The sequence below is a fragment of the Musca autumnalis genome, unplaced genomic scaffold, assembly GCF_047663935.1.
Source record: "Musca autumnalis isolate F117 unplaced genomic scaffold, ASM4766393v1 scaffold_241, whole genome shotgun sequence".
In the NCBI taxonomy this organism is placed as follows: domain Eukaryota; kingdom Metazoa; phylum Arthropoda; class Insecta; order Diptera; family Muscidae; genus Musca; species Musca autumnalis.
In genome coordinates this window covers 118568-140793 of record NW_027411802.1, presented here as the reverse complement: position 1 = coordinate 140793, position 22226 = coordinate 118568, and the positions used below count along the sequence as shown (strand labels likewise).

Here is a 22226-nt window from a genome sequence, read left to right as displayed (position 1 = left end):
GAATATGGGTTAGAAGTCCGTAAAGAAGAAATTCAAAAGTTATGGGTAAAGACACAGGAGATGTTTGAAAAGTGTCTTGATTTTGTGATGTCTTCCGGTGATACGAAAAAGGAGGATATTGAATCGGTTGACAATAAGTATGATGTAGCTTATCAGACTTACTTGAGATGTTTGTCTGCTATACGAAGTCAGATAGGTAAACTAAAAAGGTCGCATAGACATTCGTTGAATTCGACGATGAACGATTCGGTTGCCTCTTTAGCGCAACAATCGATTGTCTCTTTAGCGCAACAATCGGTTGCTAGTCCACTAGAAGCGAGAGGTAATCTTAGTACTTCTACTCAGGCTTCACGTGAAGTGGGAACCCAAGTTGATCCTCCTAATACTTTGTCTTTTAGGAGTCTTGGTTTAGATGATATTCCCAGTGATAGCGTTCATAACCTAGCACTTCCACCGTGCGATGTGGATGTTTTTGAGGGCGACTTTCATTCTTGGCCCACATTCCGCGACTTGTTCACAGCCATCTATATTAAATCTTCTCGGCTTAGCGATGTCGAACGCTTGTGTTATTTGGTTCGGAAGACTAGTGGAGAGGCTCGTGAGATAGTTTCCAAATTTCCATTAACTAATAGTAGTTTTGTTCTTGCGTGGAAATCTTTGAAGGATACTTACGACAATCCTCGTGTTATAGTACACAATCAATTGAAAATCCTTTTCTCTCTTCCGGTACTCGATAGTGAAACTTGTTCGAATTTGAAATCGTTACAGCGTGGCATAAATGGATGCCTGTCGGCAATGTCCATTTATGATATTTCGACGGATAATTGGGATCCGATCATAGTGTTTATGTGCCTGCAACGGCTTCCTAAGCTCACACAAACCTTATGGGAACAAAGTGTGAAAAATAAATCTTCCTTGTCTTCGTGGAAAGATTTAGATGCGTTTTTGTCGGAGCGGATCCAAACGCTCATGTGTCTTCACGACATGCGCGGAAATGACGCAAAGCGCACAACTAAAAAAGTGCAATTGCATTATACTAATGCAGATTCCTCGGCACCCTCTCAACCTTCTCGTATTTCCAACGATCCTAAATCGTCGAGAAAATCTGGTTGTGTGCTTTGTCCAAATAAAGCTCATAGATTATTTGAATGTCAGCGATTCCAAAATCAGTCCTCTACGGAACGGTATAAAATAGTTAAACGGTTCCAATTGTGTGTGAATTGTCTACGTAGAGGCCATGGAGTAAAAAAGTGTGATAGTAGTCGTCGTTGTTCCAAATGTAATCAACCTCATCACACTTTATTACATCGCCTAGATACCCAGTCAAATACTTCGGCTCCGGGTAATACAGTCGCGACAAACAATAGGTCGGGCAATCCCTCTGCCTCATCTGAGCAACCTTTACCATCCACCTCGGCTGGATGTCTGCCTCGTCAGTCATTTCACGTAGCACAAAACAAATCGGTTTTGCTAGGAACAGCCATGGTTAATATTGTTCATCATGGTGTTTCCTATTCGGCTAGGGCGCTTATAGATCCAGCATCTGAGTCGTCATTCTTGTCTGAGCGACTTCAGAATCGTTTAAAACTTCCTGTGCATTCCACTACTGCTTCGATTTCAGGTGTGAATTGTACTGTATCGGCCACCTCTCGAAAAATTTGTTCATTGAAAATTGGAAGTCCTCTCGATAGCCGTGTTATTTTGGAAACGACAGCGTTAGTTTTGCCTCTGATTTCGGGAAATATTCCTTCATTTACTGTAAGGTCGGATTTAAAAGCACAGCTACCTGATTTGCGGCTTGCCGATGTCAATTTATTTGATCCTCGACCCGTAGATCTTTTATTAGGTGCTGATCTCTATCCGAAGATTTTATTAAATGGTTGTAGACCCATTCTTTCTGGTACTTTGCTGGCCCAAAATTCAGTGTTTGGTTGGTTAGTTACCAGTCCTGTTCCCACGACCGAGGTTCGAACATTCGCGACTAAAATTGACGTGATAGAAGAAGACAACATTAATAGAACTCTTTTGCGTTTTTGGGAGCTAGAGGAACCTCCAAAACGAAATATGATGTCTCCTTCTGATCGTTTTTGTGAAGAAAATTATATAAAAACCACGCGTAGAATGTCGGACGGTAGATATATAGTAACACTGCCAATTAAACCTGACATTAATCCTGAAGAATTCTTGGGTAGGTCGCGTGAAACCGTTTTAAAGCAATACCTTAGAAATGAATCGTCTTTGCTGAGAAAATTGGACGTTAAGGTTGTTTATGACGCGGTCTTAAAAGAGTATTTAGATCTTGACCACATGAGGTTAGTATCCCCCAGTTCCTCTACTGATACTTTATCTTCCTATTTGCCTCACCATCCCGTCATAAATCCTGATAAACAGACCACTAAACTTCGGGTAGTCTTTAACGCTTCCTTCAAAACGTCTAGCGGGAATAGTCTGAACGACTTGCTCTATGTCGGACCCACTTTGCAGCTTGATTTAGTCTTGTTGATACTGCGGTGGCGTATTTTTAAATATGTTTTCAATTCGGACATTACCCAGATGTATAGGCAGATTCGAGTCGATCCAAAACATGCTTCGCTTCAGAGAATTCTCTTCCGTGATTCCCCCACGAAACCGGTCCAAGACTATGAATTACATACGGTGACTTTCGGTGTAAATTGTGCACCATATTTAGCAATTCGAACGCTATTAAAACTGGCAGAAGACACCGAGACCGATTTCCCACTCGCAGCGCACATTTTGCGCAAATGTATGTACGTTGACGACGTGTTGGCGGGAACACATGACCTGGAGACAGCTATAACTGCTAGGGATCAATTAGTTTCCGCGCTTTCTTCAGCGAAATTCGAACTTCGGAAGTGGACAGCGAACAATAGATCGATTCTCGAAGGAATTTCTCCTGATCATTTGCTAGATAAGAAAATATTGTCCTTTGTAGAATCTAGTGGATCTAAGCCGTTAGGAATAAGGTGGAATGCACAGTTGGACACATTTTACTTTGAGTTTGCTCCAATCGCGAAAAAGGCTTCGTATACTAAACGGGAAGTTCTTTCAGCCATAGCAAAATTGTTTGATCCTGTGGGCTGGTTAGGACCAGTTATTGTCGTTGCTAAAATGGTTATGCAAAAGGTGTGGTTGGACAATATTGGTTGGGATGACTCCCTTTCGTCAGCCACAGATGCCGATTGGCGCAAATTTGTAGATTCCTACACGGATGTTAATTCGGTTAGGATTCCCAGATGGGTTCAGTATACTCCTGATTGTTCGGCTGAACTCCATGTTTTTTCCGATGCCTCGGAAAAAGCATACGCGGGGGTAATTTATATTAGAATTGAGTCCCCTAGTGGAGATATTTTCGTCCATTTACTATCGTGTAAAACTAGGGTGGCCCCCATAAAATCAATTTCTCTGCCACGTTTAGAACTCTGTGGTGCTGTTTTGGCTTCTGAGCTTCTAAAAACTATAGTTCGGGAAATTGATATTGAGTTTCGTCAGGTTTATTGTTGGACGGACTCAACTATAGTCCTCTCCTGGTTACGAAAAACTCCTTCGACTTGGACTACGTTTGTAGCTAACCGCGTTTGTCGTATCCAAGAAAACGTTGGTAATCACAATTGGTACCACGTTAAATCAGAGGATAATCCCGCTGGTTTGGGAAGTCGCGGTCTGGCTCCTTCTGATCTAGCCAATTCCTCTCTTTGGTGGCATGGGCCACATTGGCTTAGTGATCAAAAATCTCAATGGTCAATTCGTGATCTGTCGGCACTTGAAACCGATAATGAAAAGCGTTCGGTGAAAAGTCATGCCTCTTTCATTACGAGCTCTGAGGACGTTCTTGCTAGGTTCTCTTGCTTGGGTAGAGCTCTTCGTGTTGTCTCGTATATATTTAGATTCTTCCATCGTACTCATCCAAGACATAGAAGTAATTTTGTTTACACCGACACCACTATTGCTTCGTCGGAAATCAATTTCGCCCGTACTAGATTGATAATTTTCGCACAAAAAATGTACTATGCGGACGAATATAGGGATTTATTAGAAAGAAATCCGCTTAATAGCAAGAGTCCTTTGGTTCCTCTTAACCCCTACTTGGATGATTATGGTATAATTCGTATGAATGGAAGATTAGTTAACTCACCTACTCTTGCGTATACGGAAAGGCATCCGATAATACTGCCCTATCATTGTCGCTTGGTAAAGCTTTTAGTGGAATTTGTCCACAAGATTTCCGTTCATGGAGGAAATCAATTGATGTTGAGGATTCTTAGAATTGAATATTGGGTTCCTCGATTGAAAAGTCTGATTCGTTCGGTAATTAATCGGTGCAGAATTTGCATTTTAGAAAATAAGCGTTCTAGAAGTCAAGTTATGGCTGCGCTTCCACCGGAACGAACCGAAATTAATAGGCCTTTTACTACAACTGTTGTAGATTTCGCTGGGCCTTTTGATGTCAAATCCTTCACTGGTCGTGCCTGTAGAATTACCAAAGGGTACGTTTGCGTTTTCGTGTGTTTCTCGACGAAAGCGATTCATTTGGAAGCAGTATCAGATTTATCGACTGCAAACTTTCTAGCAGCATTTCATCGATTTGTTGCTCGTCGTGGTTGTCCTCGGTCCGTATTTTCGGACAATGGTACGAATTTTGTCGGGGCTTCCAGGGAAATAGAAAGAGATTTTAGGTCGTTTCTTCGAGAATGCTCAGGAACTGTTTCTTCAAATTATGCAGTTCAAGGCCTATCGTGGCAATTTATTCCAGCTGGGGCTCCACACATGGGTGGACTCTGGGAAGCTGGAGTAAAAAGTTTCAAATTGCATTTTCGAAAGCAGGCTCGTACTCTCCGCTACACTTTCGAAGAGTTGGCTACGGTCTTAGCGAGAATCGAAGCTTGTCTGAATTCTCGACCGCTTTGTCCTATGTCAGATAGTTCTACTGACATCGTTGCCTTGACTCCAGGACACTTCTTGATCGGTGCCCCTTTGCTCGGTCCTCCAGAACCCCTAATAACTGAACAGCCCTTGTCAATAGTAAACAGGTTTCGAAAAGTTCAGGCCTTGGTTCATCAATTTTGTTTGAGATGGAAGGAGGAGTATTTAAAAAGTCTTCACATGCGGTATAAATGGAAACTTCCGCAGCGTGACTTGCAAATAGATGATATCGTCGTGATTAGGCACGAAACTCTTCCTCCAACGTCGTGGAAACTAGGTAGGGTCGAAAACGTATTTCCAGGCCCCGATGGTCATGTTCGCGTCGCCGACGTTCGTATCGAGAATGGCGTTGTAAGGCGGCCTATAACTAAATTGGTCGTTTTGACCGAATAAATTTCGATCTCTTTAACATCGCTTTCTTCTTTAGTAATATGGACAAAATGTCATTCTTCGCTGATGGACTGAAGGACTATGACCAATTAATTGCTGAAATTGATCGCGCCACGGGTTCCTCTGATGCCGTTTCTGCTGCCTCCATCGTATCGGGCCCCACTGAATCAGAAGCGATGGACACGTCGGTGAATAACGCGGCTTCCACCCCTCCGGCGTTGGCATCTCCCTCAAATCCGCCGCCAAAACCTTCAGCTGTCACTGAAGCACCTCCATCAAACTATCATAAGTGTAAACTGTGTGATGGAAGGCACCCACTGCGATTCTGCGACAAATTTTTGGAGTGCACCTTGGAGAAACGGCTCAGGGTAGTTATTTCGCACGGCTTTTGTAGCCGCTGTCTGGCGCACAGTCACTTGGCAAAAGATTGTCGCAGCCGAAGTAGTTGTCGCGTCTGTGACGGAAAACACCACACCCTGCTCCACGACGGTCCGAAGAACATTAAAAGTCAGTCCGAGTCTGCCAGTAAACGTCCTGCTAACAAGCGTCGTCCGACCAAAAAGCCCAAGGTCCGTCCGCAACATCAGTCCGATGCCTGTCCGTCCGTAACGGTCACTCAATCGACAAGCTCCAATGCGGTTGCATTGAGCAGTCTCCCTTTAGTGGGAGTAATCTCTCTCCCCCAGTGTTGTGGTCCGTTTATCTACTCCCACTTCCAGTGTCCTTGTCCGAGCGATCATAGATCAGTGTGCTAGACAGAGTCAGGTGTGTACATCCTTAGTACATGACTTGCGACTACCCTGCTCGCAAATAGATGGGACTGCGTACAGTCGTTTCTCCATCATATCGACGTATGATCCATCACAATCGGTGACAGTGACGGCTCGAGTGAGCGACCTGACTCAGGTCTCTACGCCTGCAGAAGCGATTCCGGAGAGGGTTAGGGAGACCTACCTTGGGTTGCCTCTCGCTGATCCACATTTCTATGTTGTTGGTCGTGTGGGTTTGTTGCTGGGGCCCGAGTTGTATACGAAGGTGATGACGAGCCGCGTTCAGGTCTTTCCTGGAATGCCGATGGCCCAGTACTCCATATTTGGTTGGGTACTCTCTGGGGTATATACAAATTAAAGGTTCCCTAATGATCCTTTAGTGCTGGGTCCCTAATGGCCCAGCATAAGAATGCTCCCTAATGACCATTCTAATTTGTATATGGCCCAGTCGTCAAATGGTCCCTAATGACCATACCAATAGATGTATATATAATATATAAGGCTGGGTCCCTAATGGCCCAGCCGACCAAATGGTCCCTAATGGCCATTTTTATCGCGGGGTCCCTAATGGCCCGGGGTCCCTAATGGCCCATCGTTTAGTTTTAAGTGTTTTTTGAAAAAATGAATTAAAAAAAAAAAAATTAAATTAAAAAACAAAAAAAAATGTTTGTTATTTGTACATATATATTTCGTTTCAACATTCTCATGATGTTGAAAGGTGGCCGCCAAATGTTTAAGTTAGAATGTTTCTTTGCATTATTATTGTTAATCTACAACGGTCAATCTTTGGTGACCTACATTATGGTTAAAATCTGCATACTCCACAATATTACATCCTTGTAACATAGAAAATGCAGATTTTAACTATAATTGTTTCGTTAAGTTTTTTGACATTTCCCCACCTCTCATCATCTATTTTTACTTTCTATCGGATCGTTGAACGCTATCGAAGCTTTTTTGTAAGCATCTGCAAGATCGTTGCAAATTACAGGTAATATCGTTACCAAAATCTTTTTATTTATTTATTAAATAAAGCGCATTTGACTTCTAGTCAAATACAAATTACAAACATAAAAACTGCCTTTTATTTCTCTCTTTTTTTTTTCTTTTATTTACATCGACGAAAACAATAATAATGACGAATATCACAGCTTCTTCCAAAAACAAACTCCGACTATGAAAGTAGACAATCCCATCTTTACAGTGATGCAAAGTAGGTTGGCGTAGGAGGCCACATTACGGAGATATCACAATAGTCGGCAATACATCCCATTTTTTCGTTTTTTTTTTTTTTGTAATCACGCTACAGGTCGCAATTTTGATCGGATCGTCACGAAATTTTGGGGGTTAATGGGGATCCTACAGAGAAAGAAGCCTATTGATTTTGGTGATGGTCGGATAATATTCAGGGGTCGGAATGGGAAAAAACTTATTTGGAGAAAAAGTCAACGTTTTACTTCAAAGCGAATATCTTCGCTTCTAAAAGGGGTATATCAAAATCAAAACCTGCTGATGAAAGTGGAAAATATCACCTTTACAACGATGTGAAGTAGGTTGTCATAAGTGGTCAAACAACAGAGATATCGCAATAGTCGGTAATGCATCCCTTTTTCCATTTTTGTGCAATCACACTACGAAATTTTGATCGGATCCTCACGAAATTTTGGGGCTTGATGGGGGTCTAACAGAGAAAGAAGCCTATTGATGGTTGGCATACATCCCAATTTTCCATTTTTTATTTGGGTTGTACTGTCAATGCACTTAAATGCGTTTCAAAAAAATTGACCTGTGTTAATGAAGACATTCAGAGCAAAGGCGCTAAGCTATCCCAATTTTAATATTTTGAATTTTATTAGTCATAAGCTTATGAACAGGGGTAATGGTGTAGGGTATCACATAGTCGGCCCCGACCCGACTATAGCCTTGGCTCACTTGTTAATTATTTAGCGATTTCTTCAAATTACAGATTTTGAAATTGAAAATTGAATAGTTATGACTGTACATCTCCATATACGATAAAATTCTTAATTGCAAATAAATCGTGGTAATATGCACAATTTTATTGCACTTTCATCGATTTGCAAACATTTAGTTATTACCAAAAAGTGAGGTCCATACAGTTTTTAGTTGTTGTTATTTCTGGCCGATTTCTGAATTTATTACCCTAATGTTGTCTTCAAAAGCAACTCATTTATTTGTTCAACAAACCCAACATTATTTATTGAAAGAATTTTTGTTTTAATTTTAAATTGAAAATCAAAATTTTTACAAATGCATCCTTTGTAATCATTTTTTCTAACTGGATTTTAACGAATGAAAATCTTCTGTGCGACACCTGTTATGTGAAAACAAAATCAGGATCGGTTTGTCTTTGTCTTTCTATTATTTAGTGGTTTACGATAAAAATAAGTGCGCCTAGAAGTAAACTACAAAATTTGAAATTATGTGTGATCGTTTACGGTATCATGAAGTTATAGCATTGTTAATTTGACACATGTCTTGCAGAGGGCCAACTAAGTGAATAAGTACGTAATAGTAATGAAAAATAAGGATTTTTGTTGTTGTTATTTTTTGTGGTTCCAGGACGAATTTTCTAAAACCCGGCCTTATCTCGCACATTTGCATCAACAGTGACCCACTGGTAAAATTTCAAGCTCCTAGCTTTAGCCGTTTTGGCTGGGCGTTAATGATGAGTCAGTCAGTCAGTCAGTCAGTCAATCACTTATCACCAAGCTCATTTATATATATAGATATAGATATTTCTAATATATATTTCTAATAAAAGTTCCAAAATTGGAAAATTGACATTTGTAGCCACTTCTGATACATCCATAAATTTTCTTTGATTATAGAACTTTAATTGAACAGTTAATATGCTAGGGCTCCACGTAATTTGTAATAATGCTGGGAATTTCTTTATCATGATAGAGACAAGTTGTAGCATGGGAGGAAAATGTTGTATTCTACACAAAACCTATTATATATCAGGCAGTAAGCCCGTTAGTTACCCAAGAGACACATTATTGCAATTTGCATCAGAGGAAAGGTCAGTATTTCTTTTTCCATACGTAGGCTACTTTGCTGGGATATGCCCTCCAGGAAGTAAACTATGGATCAAATTTTTATATTTTTCATACAAAATTACTGGCCCGTTTAACCCACTAGATAATATGAGATCATCATCCAAAATTGTGGGCATGTACTTCGACCTAAACTCTTACATCGTACAAAATCTCGTGACTATTGATCTATAATTACGACCTCTAGCGTACTTCTGATGACACACAAACAAATAACTGGATTTATTAGGCTGTAACTCTGTTATCTTAACACGTAAATCAACATAATTGGCATCAATGGAAAGGTCAAAAAATGGCCTTCCAAATGTTATTTACGCGGTCTGAATGTATCTTCCAGGAATACATATATGGGAAATGTTGCCAATTATTTCATATCCCATTTCCAAAAAATTGATTTTTTTCTTTTCGCGCTACATTAACGATTTTTATTGCATAGGTTACGAAAAAATTCCCCAGTACAAATCCGCTCGCGAGCAAATTTTTGGTTGTTGCGGACAAATGTTATCGCGGTTTTACTTCTGCTTTTAAGAAAAAATGATTATAAAAACGCTAATTATTTTATTGAGCCCAATTGTCACTAAAATGTTATCACGAAGTGACGTCATTAAGTAGATTGCATAATATTTGTAAAATCTTACTCAGCATTCGCGGAATTTGCAAAAAATGTACAACATTTTAAATTTAATCCGAATTTTTTGAAAATATAGGTCCATTTACCCGTCAAAAATTACAAAAAGTGACAGTTTTAAAGAAAGACTTCACGGGGAATCATATAAGACCAAACTTATAATCATCGGGATAGTAGTTAGGATATTATAGCCAAAATAAGCACATATTTGTGTTACAAAAAACTAATTTTGGTTTGGAATAATAGTTTTCACATGCATTCTAGAGTTGAAAATATTGGAAAAATTCTATAGGAGTACTACTTTTATTTTTCTTGAAACTCACAAGAAAATTGGCGGATTTTGCTTTATCTACATTCACATAGAAGGTTTTCCATTGAGGAAAGTTATCGGGTTGTTGAAATAAATCATTAGACTTCCTAAACGGAAATAGAGTTCAAATAAACCGCTTTAACTTATATGCATTATTAAAATATGTGTAAATGGCGTAATTATCAAAATCGTTTTGTCCGCATGTGATTTTCATGTACAGCAAGGCCATATCTTTTAATTTGTATATATTTTTCGAAATATAATTTAGACGCTAAGATGTAGCATCGGCTGCATCTTAGCATTAAAAAACCTATAAAAACATCGCTAATTTGCGCAAAGTTCATACAATTTCGTTCCGCATCCGGTTTTAGTGTCACCATGAAAATCCGCATCGATATATACCTATTTCAAGGCAATCAGTCAAGAACCGTGGATGTAGCATCACACACTATTTTTGGGATAAAATGAATGTAGTTCCCTTATCAGTGAAGTTTTTAAATCTCCGTTTCCGCAAAAAGGAGGATGCTGCACTAGCTTTTTCATAGCAATGCAAGCGGCCGACAGAATACGCGATAAAATGCGCGATATTTTCAAAAACAATATTTGGTGATTTTCCTACCTTGGAATTTCTCCTATCTCGCGTTTTAGTAGATGGATTTTAACGAGTAATGATTTATTAGATCCGCAACGTAAAAATCAAAAATTTGCAATCAAGCACGAGTAAATCGAATGCCAATTGTACAAATTAGACCCGAAATATATGATTTTTAGAAATTTGTTCGCACAAAATTTTCGTATTAGGATACAGATTTCTCTGAAGCTGTGTAGGCTACATTCACGACACATATATCAAATAAATCAGAATCGTGAGTTCTTCATTCCTATATATTGATTTTTTGAAAAACCTGTTTGCGGAACGAAATTATAAGAAAATTTCAAAAAAGACTTAAAATCTGGCTTCAAAATGTCAGCATCATTTAATAGTAGACGCAGATCAAATTTTGAAAAGTTTTACATTGGTGGGATAATCCCTATTTAGTTGGCTTCCACTTTCACTTTGACAGAAAAATCGGGAAAAATGTGGTTTAATCACAAATCGAGAGAAAACAAAAAAGTCACGTTGGCTTCAACCCATTTTTATACCCTACACCACTATGTGGGGAGGGTATTATAAGTTGGTTTTGGCCTAATGGTCGTAGACCCATACTTATATATACCAAAATGAATGTCTCGACGAGCTGAGTCGATCTGGCTATGTGTGTCCATCCGTCAGTCCGTCCGTCCGTCTGTCCATCTAAACCTTGTAATCACGCTACAGGTCGCAATTTTGATCAGATCGTCACGAAATTTTGGATGATGATGGGGTTCCCGGAGGGGAAGAAGCCTATTGATTTTGGTGATGGTCGGATAATATTTAGGGGTCGGAATGGGCAAAAAACGTATGTGGATAAAAAGACAACGTTTTTTTCAAAGCGAATATCTCAGCTTCTATACGGGGTATACCAAAAGCAAAACCTGACCATAAAAGTAGAAAATTTCACCTTTCTAATGATTAAAGTAGGTTCTCGTAGGTGATCAAACAACGAAGATATCACAATAGTCGCAAATAAAACCCAACTTTTCATTTTTGCGATTTTAATTATAATGACGATTATCACAGCTTTGGTTGGGACTTTCCAAAAGCAAAGCCCGGCTATGAAAGTAGAAGATCCCATCTTTACAACGATGTAAACTAGGTCGGCGTAGGTGACCAAATAACGGAGATTTCGCAATAGTCGGTAATACATCTAATTTTTCCACTTTTTTGGAAATCACGCTACAGGTCGCAATTTTGATCGGATCGTCACGAAACTTTGAGGGTTAATGGGGGTCACACAGATGAAGAAGCCTATTGATTTTGGTGATGGTCGGATAATATTTAGGGGTGGTAATGGGCAAAAAACTTATTTGAAGAAAAAGACAACGTTTTTTTTCCTAAGCGAATATCTCAGCTTCAATATGGGATATACCAAAAGCAGAACCTGGCCATGAAAGTAGAAAATATTGCCTTTCTAATGATGTAAATGTAGGTTCTCATAGGTGATCAAACAACGAATATATCGCAATAGCCGCTAATATAACCCAACTTTTTAGTTTTGCGATTTTAATAATAATGACGAATATCACAGCTTGGGTTGGGGATCTTCCAAAAACAAAGTCCGACTATGAAAGTAGAAAATCCCATCTTTACAGTGGGTGGCCACATAACGGAGATATCACAATAGTCGGCAATACATCCCATTTTTTAATTTTTTTTTGTAATCACGCTACAGGTCGCAATTTTGATCGGATCGTCACGAAATTTTGGGGGTTAATGGGGATCCTACAGAGAAAGAAGCCTATTGATTTTGGTGATGGTCGGATAATATTCAGGGGTCGGAATGGGAAAAAACTTATTTGGAGAAAAAGTCAACGTTTTATTTCAAACCGAATATCTCCGCTTCTAAAAGGGGTATATCAAAAGCAAAACCTGCTAATGAAAGTAGAAAATATGACCTTTGCAACGTAGGTTGTCGTAGGTGGTCAAACAACGAAGATATCGCAAAAGCCGCTAATAGAACACAACATTTAATTTTTGCGATTTTAATAATAATGACGAATATCACAGCTTTGGTTCGGACCTTCCAAAAGCAAAGTCTGACAATGAAATTAAAAAATCCCATCATTACAATGATGTAAAGCAGGTTGGCGTAGGTATCCAAATAACGGAGATATCGCAATAGTCGGTAATACATCCATTTTCCACTTTTTTTGGAAATCACGCTATAGGTCGCAATTTTAATTGGATCGTCACGAAATTTTGGGTGTTATTGGGGGTCCCACAGAGGAAAAAACCCTTTGATTTTTGATAATGGGCGGATATTATTCTGGGGTCGGAATGTGAAAAAAAAATATTTGGAAAAAAGACCAACGTTTTATTTCAAAGTTAATATCTCCCTTCTGTAGGAGGTATATCGAAAGCAAAACCTGGCACGGAAAGTAGACAATATCACCTTTACAACGATGTGAAGTAGGTTGTCATAGGTGGTCAAACAACAGAGATATCGCAATAGTCGGTAATGTATCCCTTTTTCCATTTTTGTGCAATCACACTACGAAATTTTGATCGGATCCTCACGAAATTTTGGGGGTTGATGGGGGTCTAACAGAGAAAGAAGCCTATTGATGGTTGGCATACATCCCACTCTTCCATTTTTTATTTGGGTTGTACTGTCGATGCACTTAAATGCGTTTCAAAAAAATTTACCTGTGTTAATGAAGACATTCAGAGCAAAGGCGCTAAGCTATCCCAATTTTAATATTTTGAATTTTATTAGTCAAAAGCTTATGAACGGGGATAGTGGTGTAGGGTATTACATAGTCGGCCCCGACCCGACTATAGCCTTGGCTCACTTGTTTAACATAAATATAGGCACAGCTTCCACGCAAATCAACTTTGAAGGTCAATATTCTTTGCCAAGTCCAAAAACATTTGATTTTATCCAAAAGCATTTAAATTGTACAATATACAACCACTATTCGCGAGTTATAAAGGGGTAAACCTTGGCGTCAACGATGTTAAATTTTCAACAATATTGCCCATAAAAGCTGTATATTACAAATTTTCAAAATTTTCAGACAAAAGTTGTGGTCCATTTAACCCTCTAAATATTATCTGATCACTATCTCAAATTGCAAGCTTCTTCTTTTGTTACTCTTACTTTAGTTAAAATTTCGAGGCGATCGGACTATTATTGCGACCTACAGAGCAGCTACAAAATCGGATAAAAATTATGTTGTTGGTCCATTTCACCCGCTAAATATTTCACGATCATCACCAATAACAATAGGTGTCTATTATGGTCTGAACCCGACCTCCATGCAAAAATTGCGGCCTGGGGTTTGATTACAATTTATAATGGATAGACGGACGGACGGACGGACACACATCTCAATATCGCTTTATCTCGTCGAGATATGAAGATTGTTATACCACATTGGGGGTCTCCGACGAATATTTCGCGGTGTTACATGAATTTTTACCAAAACAAACTTATAATGCCCTTTCCACATAGTGGTGTAGGGTATAAATATAGAAAACGTAGACGACCTTGTAAAAATTGCATATTTTGAGTATTTTAAGTTATAATTACGTCATCGGGGGAAGTCATAGGATCTTCATATAGTATACCGGATATGCATAGGGTGTCTACTATTTAGTCCAGTATTCAACTATATAATATAAAGTTCATAGCGCACATAATTCGGCCATAACCTAAAAATGCACAACAAATATTTGTTTGTATCCGAAAATAACGAAATTCTGGGGAAAGCTCGTAAAAAAGTTTTTGAGCTACATCTCAAGAACAAGAGCTGATTGAGAAAAACCGAGACCGGATTTGAAAATAACTCTCCGATTTCAGTTAGAAACGAATAAAACTTCGGTTGAAACAAAACAGATCTAGAGAAATTTTTAGATACTCATACATGTAAAATTACGCCATACTGGCCAACTATGTATTTTGACATTTTTTGAAAATTGTTTTCAATATTTGCCTGTATATTGAATATTTTTTTGGATTGCCACAATTGCCATATTTATACCCTCAGCCTTTAGGCTAGAAAGGGTATATATGAAGAAAAGACAAATTTTTTAGTTTTCCAATAAAAAAACAAGTGAGCCAAGGCTATAGTCGGGTCGGGGCCGACTATGTGATACCCTACACCATTACCCCTGTTCATAAGCTTATGACTAATAAAATTCAAAATATTAAAATTGGGATTAGCGCCTGCTAGGCCTCTCTGAATGTCTTCATTAACACAGGCCAATTTTTTTGAAAACGCATTTAAGTGCATTGACAGTACAACCCAAATAAAAAATGGAAAATTGGGATGTATGCCAACCATCAATAGGCTTCTTTCTCTGTTAGACCCCCATCAAGCCCCAAAATTTCGTGAGGATCCGATCAAAATTTCGTAGTGTGATTGCACAAAAATGGAAAAAGGGATGCATTACCGACTATTGCGATATCTCTGTTGTTTGACCACTTATGACAACCTACTTCACATCGTTGTAAAGGTGATATTTTCCACTTTCATCAGCAGGTTTTGATTTTGATATACCCCTTTTAGAAGCGAAGATATTCGCTTTGAAGTAAAACGTTGACTTTTTCTCCAAATAAGTTTTTTCCCATTCCGACCCCTGAATATTATCCGACCATCACCAAAATCAATAGGCTTCTTTCTCTGTAGGATCCCCATTAACCCCCAAAATTTCGTGACGATCCGATCAAAAATTGCGACCTGTAGCGTGATTACAAAAAAAAAAAACGAAAAAATGGGATGTATTGCCGACTATTGTGATATCTCCGTTATGTGGCCACCTACGCCAACCTACTTTGCATCACTGTAAAGATGGGATTGTCTACTTTCATAGTCGGAGTTTGTTTTTGGAAGAAGCTGTGATATTCGTCATTATTATTAAAATCGCAAAAATAAAAAGTTGGGTTGTATTAGCGGCTATTGCGATATATTCGTTGTTTGATCACCTACGAGAACCTACTTTACATCATTAGAAAGGCGATATTTTCTACTTTCATGACCAGGTTCTGCTTTTGGTATACCCCATATTGAAGCTGAGATATTCGCTTAGGAAAAAAACGTTGTCTTTTTCTCCAAATAAGTTTTTTGCCCATTACGACCCTTAAATATTATCCGACCATCACCAAAATCAATAGGCTTCTTCATCTGTGCGACCCCCATTAACCCTCAAAATTTCGTGACGATCCGATCAAAATTGCGACCTGTAGCGTGATTTCCAAAAAAGTGGAAAAATGGGATGTATTACCGACTATTGCGAAATCTCCGTTATTTGGTCACCTACGCCGACCTAGTTTACATCATTATAAAGATGGGATCTTCTACTTTCATAGCCAGGCTTTGCTTTTGGAAAGTCCTCAACCAAAGCTGTGATAATCGTCATTATAATTAAAATTGCAAAAATGAAAATTTGGGTTTTATTTGCGACTATTGTGATATCTTCGTTGTTTGATCACCTACGAGAACCTACTTTACATCATTAGAAATGTGATATTTTCTACTTTTATTGTCAGGTTTTGCCTTTGGTATTCCCCCTATAGAAGCCGAGATATTCGCTTTGGAAAAAAACGTTGTCTTTTTATCCACATAAGTTTTTTGCCTATTCCGACCCCTAAATATTATCCGACCATCACCAAAATCAATAGGCTTCTTCCCCTCCGGGACCCCCATCAACATCCAAAATTTCGTGACGATCCGATCAAATTGCGACCTGTAGCGTGATTACAAGGTTTAGATGGACAGACGGACAGACGGACGGACGGACGGACTGACGGACGGACACACATAGCCAGATCGACTCAGCTCGTCGAGACATTCATTTTGGTATATATAAGTATGGGTCTACGACCATTATTTCGATGCGTTACAAACTTTTTGGGCAAAACCAACTTATAATACCCTCCCCACATAGTGGTGTAGGGTATAACAAGTGAGCCAAGGCTATAGTCGGGTCGGGGCCGACTATGTGATACCCTACACCATTACCCCTGTTCATAAGCTTATGACTAATAAAATTCAAAATATTAAAATTGGGATAGCTTAGCGCCTTTGCTCTGAATGTCTTCATTAACACAGGTCAATTTTTTTGAAACGCATTTAAGTGCATTGACAGTACAACCCAAATAAAAAATGGAAAATTGGGATGTATGCCAACCATCAATAGGCTTCTTTCTCTGTTAGACCCCCATCAAGCCCCAAAATTTCGTGAGGATCCGATCAAAATTTCGTAGTGTGATTGCACAAAAATGGAAAAAGGGATGCATTACCGACTATTGCGATATCTCTGTTGTTTGACCACTTATGACAACCTACTTCACATCGTTGTAAAGGTGATATTTTCCACTTTCATCAGCAGGTTTTGATTTTGATATACCCCTTTTAGAAGCGAAGATATTCGCTTTGAAGTAAAACGTTGACTTTTTCTCCAAATAAGTTTTTTCCCATTCCGACCCCTGAATATTATCCGACCATCACCAAAATCAATAGGCTTCTTTCTCTGTAGGATCCCCATTAACCCCCAAAATTTCGTGACGATCCGATCAAAATTGCGACCTGTAGCGTGATTATAAAAAAATAAAACGAAAAAATGGGATGTATTGCCGACTATTGTGATATCTCCGTAATGTGGCCACCTACGCCAACCTACTTTGCATCACTGTAAAGATGGGATTGTCTACTTTCATAGTCGGAGTTTGTTTTTGGAAGAAGCTGTGATATTCGTCATTATTATTAAAATCGCAAAAATAAAAAGTTGGGTTGTATTAGCGGCTATTGCGATATATTCGTTGTTTGATCACCTACGAGAACCTACTTTACATCATTAGAAAGGCGATATTTTCTACTTTCATGACCAGGTTCTGCTTTTGGTATACCCCATATTGAAGCTGAGATATTCGCTTAGGAAAAAAACGTTGTCTTTTTCTCCAAATAAGTTTTTTGCCCATTACGACCCTTAAATATTATCCGACCATCACCAAAATCAATAGGCTTCTTCATCTGTGCGACCCCCATTAACCCTCAAAATTTCGTGACGATCCGATCAAAATTGCGACCTGTAGCGTGATTTCCAAAAAAGTGGAAAAATGGGATGTATTACCGACTATTGCGAAATCTCCGTTATTTGGTCACCTACGCCGACCTAGTTTACATCATTATTAAGATGGGAACTTCTACTTTCATAGCCAGGCTTTGCTTTTGGAAAGTCCTCAACCAAAGCTGTGATAATCGTCATTATAATTAAAATTGCAAAAATGAAAATTTGGGTTTTATTTGCGACTATTGTGATATCTTCGTTGTTTGATCACCTACGAGAACCTACTTTACATCATTAGAAATGTGATATTTTCTACTTTTATTGTCAGGTTTTGCCTTTGGTATTCCCCCTATAGAAGCCGAGATATTCGCTTTGGAAAAAAACGTTGTCTTTTTATCCACATAAGTTTTTTGCCTATTCCGACCCCTAAATATTATCCGACCATCACCAAAATCAATAGGCTTCTTCCCCTCCGGGACCCCCATCAACATCCAAAATTTCGTGACGATCCGATCAAAATTGCGACCTGTAGCGTGATTACAAGGTTTAGATGGACAGACGGACAGACGGACGGACGGACGGACTGACGGACGGACTGACGGACGGACACACATAGCCAGATCGACTCAGCTCGTCGAGACATTCATTTTGGTATATATAAGTATGGGTCTACGACCATTATTTCGATGCGTTACAAACTTTTTGGGCAAAACCAACTTATAATACCCTCCCCACATAGTGGTGTAGGGTATAACAAGTGAGCCAAGGCTATAGTCGGGTCGGGGCCGACTATGTGATACCCTACACCATTACCCCTGTTCATAAGCTTATGACTAATAAAATTCAAAATATTAAAATTGGGATAGCTTAGCGCCTTTGCTCTGAATGTCTTCATTAACACAGGTCAATTTTTTTGAAACGCATTTAAGTGCATTGACAGTACAACCCAAATAAAAAATGGAAAATTGGGATGTATGCCAACCATCAATAGGCTTCTTTCTCTGTTAGACCCCCATCAAGCCCCAAAATTTCGTGAGGATCCGATCAAAATTTCGTAGTGTGATTGCACAAAAATGGAAAAAGGGATGCATTACCGACTATTGCGATATCTCTGTTGTTTGACCACTTATGACAACCTACTTCACATCGTTGTAAAGATGATATTTTCCACTTTCATCAGCAGGTTTTGATTTTGATATACCCCTTTTAGAAGCGAAGATATTCGCTTTGAAGTAAAACGTTGACTTTTTCTCCAAATAAGTTTTTTCCCATTCCGACCCCTGAATATTATCCGACCATCACCAAAATCAATAGGCTTCTTTCTCTGTAGGATCCCCATTAACCCCCAAAATTTCGTGACGATCCGATCAAAATTGCGACCTGTAGCGTGATTACAAAAAAAAAAAAACGAAAAAATGGGATGTATTGCCGACTATTGTGATATCTCCGTAATGTGGCCTCCTACGCCAACCTACTTTGCATCACTGTAAAGATGGGATTGTCTACTTTCATAGTCGGAGTTTGTTTTTGGAAGAAGCTGTGATATTCGTCATTATTATTGTTTTCGTCGATGTAAATAAAAGAAAAAAAAAAGAGAGAAATAAAAGGCAGTTTTTATGTTTGTAATTTGTATTTGACTAGAAGTCAAATGCGCTTTATTTAATAAATAAATAAAAAGATTTTGGTAACGATATTACCTGTAATTTGCAACGATCTTGCAGATGCTTACAAAAAAGCTTCGATAGCGTTCAACGATCCGATAGAAAGTAAAAATAGATGATGAGAGGTGGGGAAATGTCAAAAAACTTAACGAAACAATTATAGTTAAAATCTGCATTTTCTATGTTACAAGGATGTAATATTGTGGAGTATGCAGATTTTAACCATAATGTAGGTCACCAAAGATTGACCGTTGTAGATTAACAATAATAATGCAAAGAAACATTCTAACTTAAACATTTGGCGGCCACCTTTCAACATCATGAGAATGTTGAAACGAAATATATATGTACAAATAACAAACATTTTTTTTGTTTTTTAATTTAATTTTTTTTTTTTAATTCATTTTTTCAAAAAACACTTAAAACTAAACGATGGGCCATTAGGGACCCCGGGCCATTAGGGACCCCGCGATAAAAATGGCCATTAGGGACCATTTGGTCGGCTGGGCCATTAGGGACCCAGCCTTATATATTATATATACATCTATTGGTATGGTCATTAGGGACCATTTGACGACTGGGCCATATACAAATTAGAATGGTCATTAGGGAGCATTCTTATGCTGGGCCATTAGGGACCCAGCACTAAAGGATCATTAGGGAACCTTTAATTTGTATATACCCCAGAGAGTACCCAACCAAATATGGAGTACTGGGCCATCGGCATTCCAGGAAAGACCTGAACGCGGCTCGTCATCACCTTCGTATACAACTCGGGCCCCAGCAACAAACCCACACGACCAACAACATAGAAATGTGGATCAGCGAGAGGCAACCCAAGGTAGGTCTCCCTAACCCTCTCCGGAATCGCTTCTGCAGGCGTAGAGACCTGAGTCAGGTCGCTCACTCGAGCCGTCACTGTCACCGATTGTGATGGATCATACGTCGATATGATGGAGAAACGACTGTACGCAGTCCCATCTATTTGCGAGCAGGGTAGTCGCAAGTCATGTACTAAGGATGTACACACCTGACTCTGTCTAGCACACTGATCTATGATCGCTCGGACAAGGACACTGGAAGTGGGAGTAGATAAACGGACCACAACACTGGGGGAGAGAGATTACTCCCACTAAAGGGAGACTGCTCAATGCAACCGCATTGGAGCTTGTCGATTGAGTGACCGTTACGGACGGACAGGCATCGGACTGATGTTGCGGACGGACCTTGGGCTTTTTGGTCGGACGACGCTTGTTAGCAGGACGTTTACTGGCAGACTCGGACTGACTTTTAATGTTCTTCGGACCGTCGTGGAGCAGGGTGTGGTGTTTTCCGTCACAGACGCGACAACTACTTCGGCTGCGACAATCTTTTGCCAAGTGACTGTGCGCCAGACAGCGGCTACAAAAGCCGTGCGAAATAACTACCCTGAGCCGTTTCTCCAAGGTGCACTCCAAAAATTTGTCGCAGAATCGCAGTGGGTGCCTTCCATCACACAGTTTACACTTATGATAGTTTGATGGAGGTGCTTCAGTGACAGCTGAAGGTTTTGGCGGCGGATTTGAGGGAGATGCCAACGCCGGAGGGGTGGAAGCCGCGTTATTCACCGACGTGTCCATCGCTTCTGATTCAGTGGGGCCCGATACGATGGAGGCAGCAGAAACGGCATCAGAGGAACCCGTGGCGCGATCAATTTCAGCAATTAATTGGTCATAGTCCTTCAGTCCATCAGCGAAGAATGACATTTTGTCCATATTACTAAAGAAGAAAGCGATGTTAAAGAGATCGAAATTTATTCGGTCAAAACGACCAATTTAGTTATAGGCCGCCTTACAACGCCATTCTCGATACGAACGTCGGCGACGCGAACATGACCATCGGGGCCTGGAAATACGTTTTCGACCCTACCTAGTTTCCACGACGTTGGAGGAAGAGTTTCGTGCCTAATCACGACGATATCATCTATTTGCAAGTCACGCTGCGGAAATTTCCATTTATACCGCATGTGAAGACTTTTTAAATACTCCTCCTTCCATCTCAAACAAAATTGATGAACCAAAGCCTGAACTTTTCGAAACCTGTTTACTATTGACAAGGGCTGTTCAGTTATTAGGGGTTCTGGAGGACCGAGCAAAGGGGCACCGATCAAGAAGTGTCCTGGAGTCAAGGCAACGATGTCAGTAGAACTATCTGACATAGGACAAAGCGGTCGAGAATTCAGACAAGCTTCGATTCTCGCTAAGACCGTAGCCAACTCTTCGAAAGTGTAGCGGAGAGTACGAGCCTGCTTTCGAAAATGCAATTTGAAACTTTTTACTCCAGCTTCCCAGAGTCCACCCATGTGTGGAGCCCCAGCTGGAATAAATTGCCACGATAGGCCTTGAACTGCATAATTTGAAGAAACAGTTCCTGAGCATTCTCGAAGAAACGACCTAAAATCTCTTTCTATTTCCCTGGAAGCCCCGACAAAATTCGTACCATTGTCCGAAAATACGGACCGAGGACAACCACGACGAGCAACAAATCGATGAAATGCTGCTAGAAAGTTTGCAGTCGATAAATCTGATACTGCTTCCAAATGAATCGCTTTCGTCGAGAAACACACGAAAACGCAAACGTACCCTTTGGTAATTCTACAGGCACGACCAGTGAAGGATTTGACATCAAAAGGCCCAGCGAAATCTACAACAGTTGTAGTAAAAGGCCTATTAATTTCGGTTCGTTCCGGTGGAAGCGCAGCCATAACTTGACTTCTAGAACGCTTATTTTCTAAAATGCAAATTCTGCACCGATTA

At 39.6% G+C, this 22226-nt stretch overlaps 1 protein-coding gene across 1 annotated transcript; it reads left to right on the top strand.

Annotated features, from left to right (window-relative positions):
- The first annotated feature begins 237 nt into the window (after positions 1-237).
- Positions 238-22062, top strand: LOC141396326 (uncharacterized). The gene is made up of 2 exons (XM_073971699.1): positions 238-3330; positions 21892-22062. Exons 1-2 carry the CDS (start codon positions 238-240, stop codon positions 22060-22062), a joined length of 3264 nt encoding a protein of 1087 aa, XP_073827800.1.
- The last annotated feature ends 164 nt before the right edge of the window (positions 22063-22226 follow it).

Coding starts and splice junctions, on each gene's coding strand:
- LOC141396326 (XM_073971699.1), top strand. CDS start 238: ATGAACGATTCGGTTGCCTCTTTAGCGCAACAATCGATTGTCTCTTTA. Junction 3,331..21,891: donor CGGAAAAAGCATACGCGGGG/GTAATTTATATT, acceptor TTTCCCTGGAAG/CCCCGACAAAATTCGTACCA.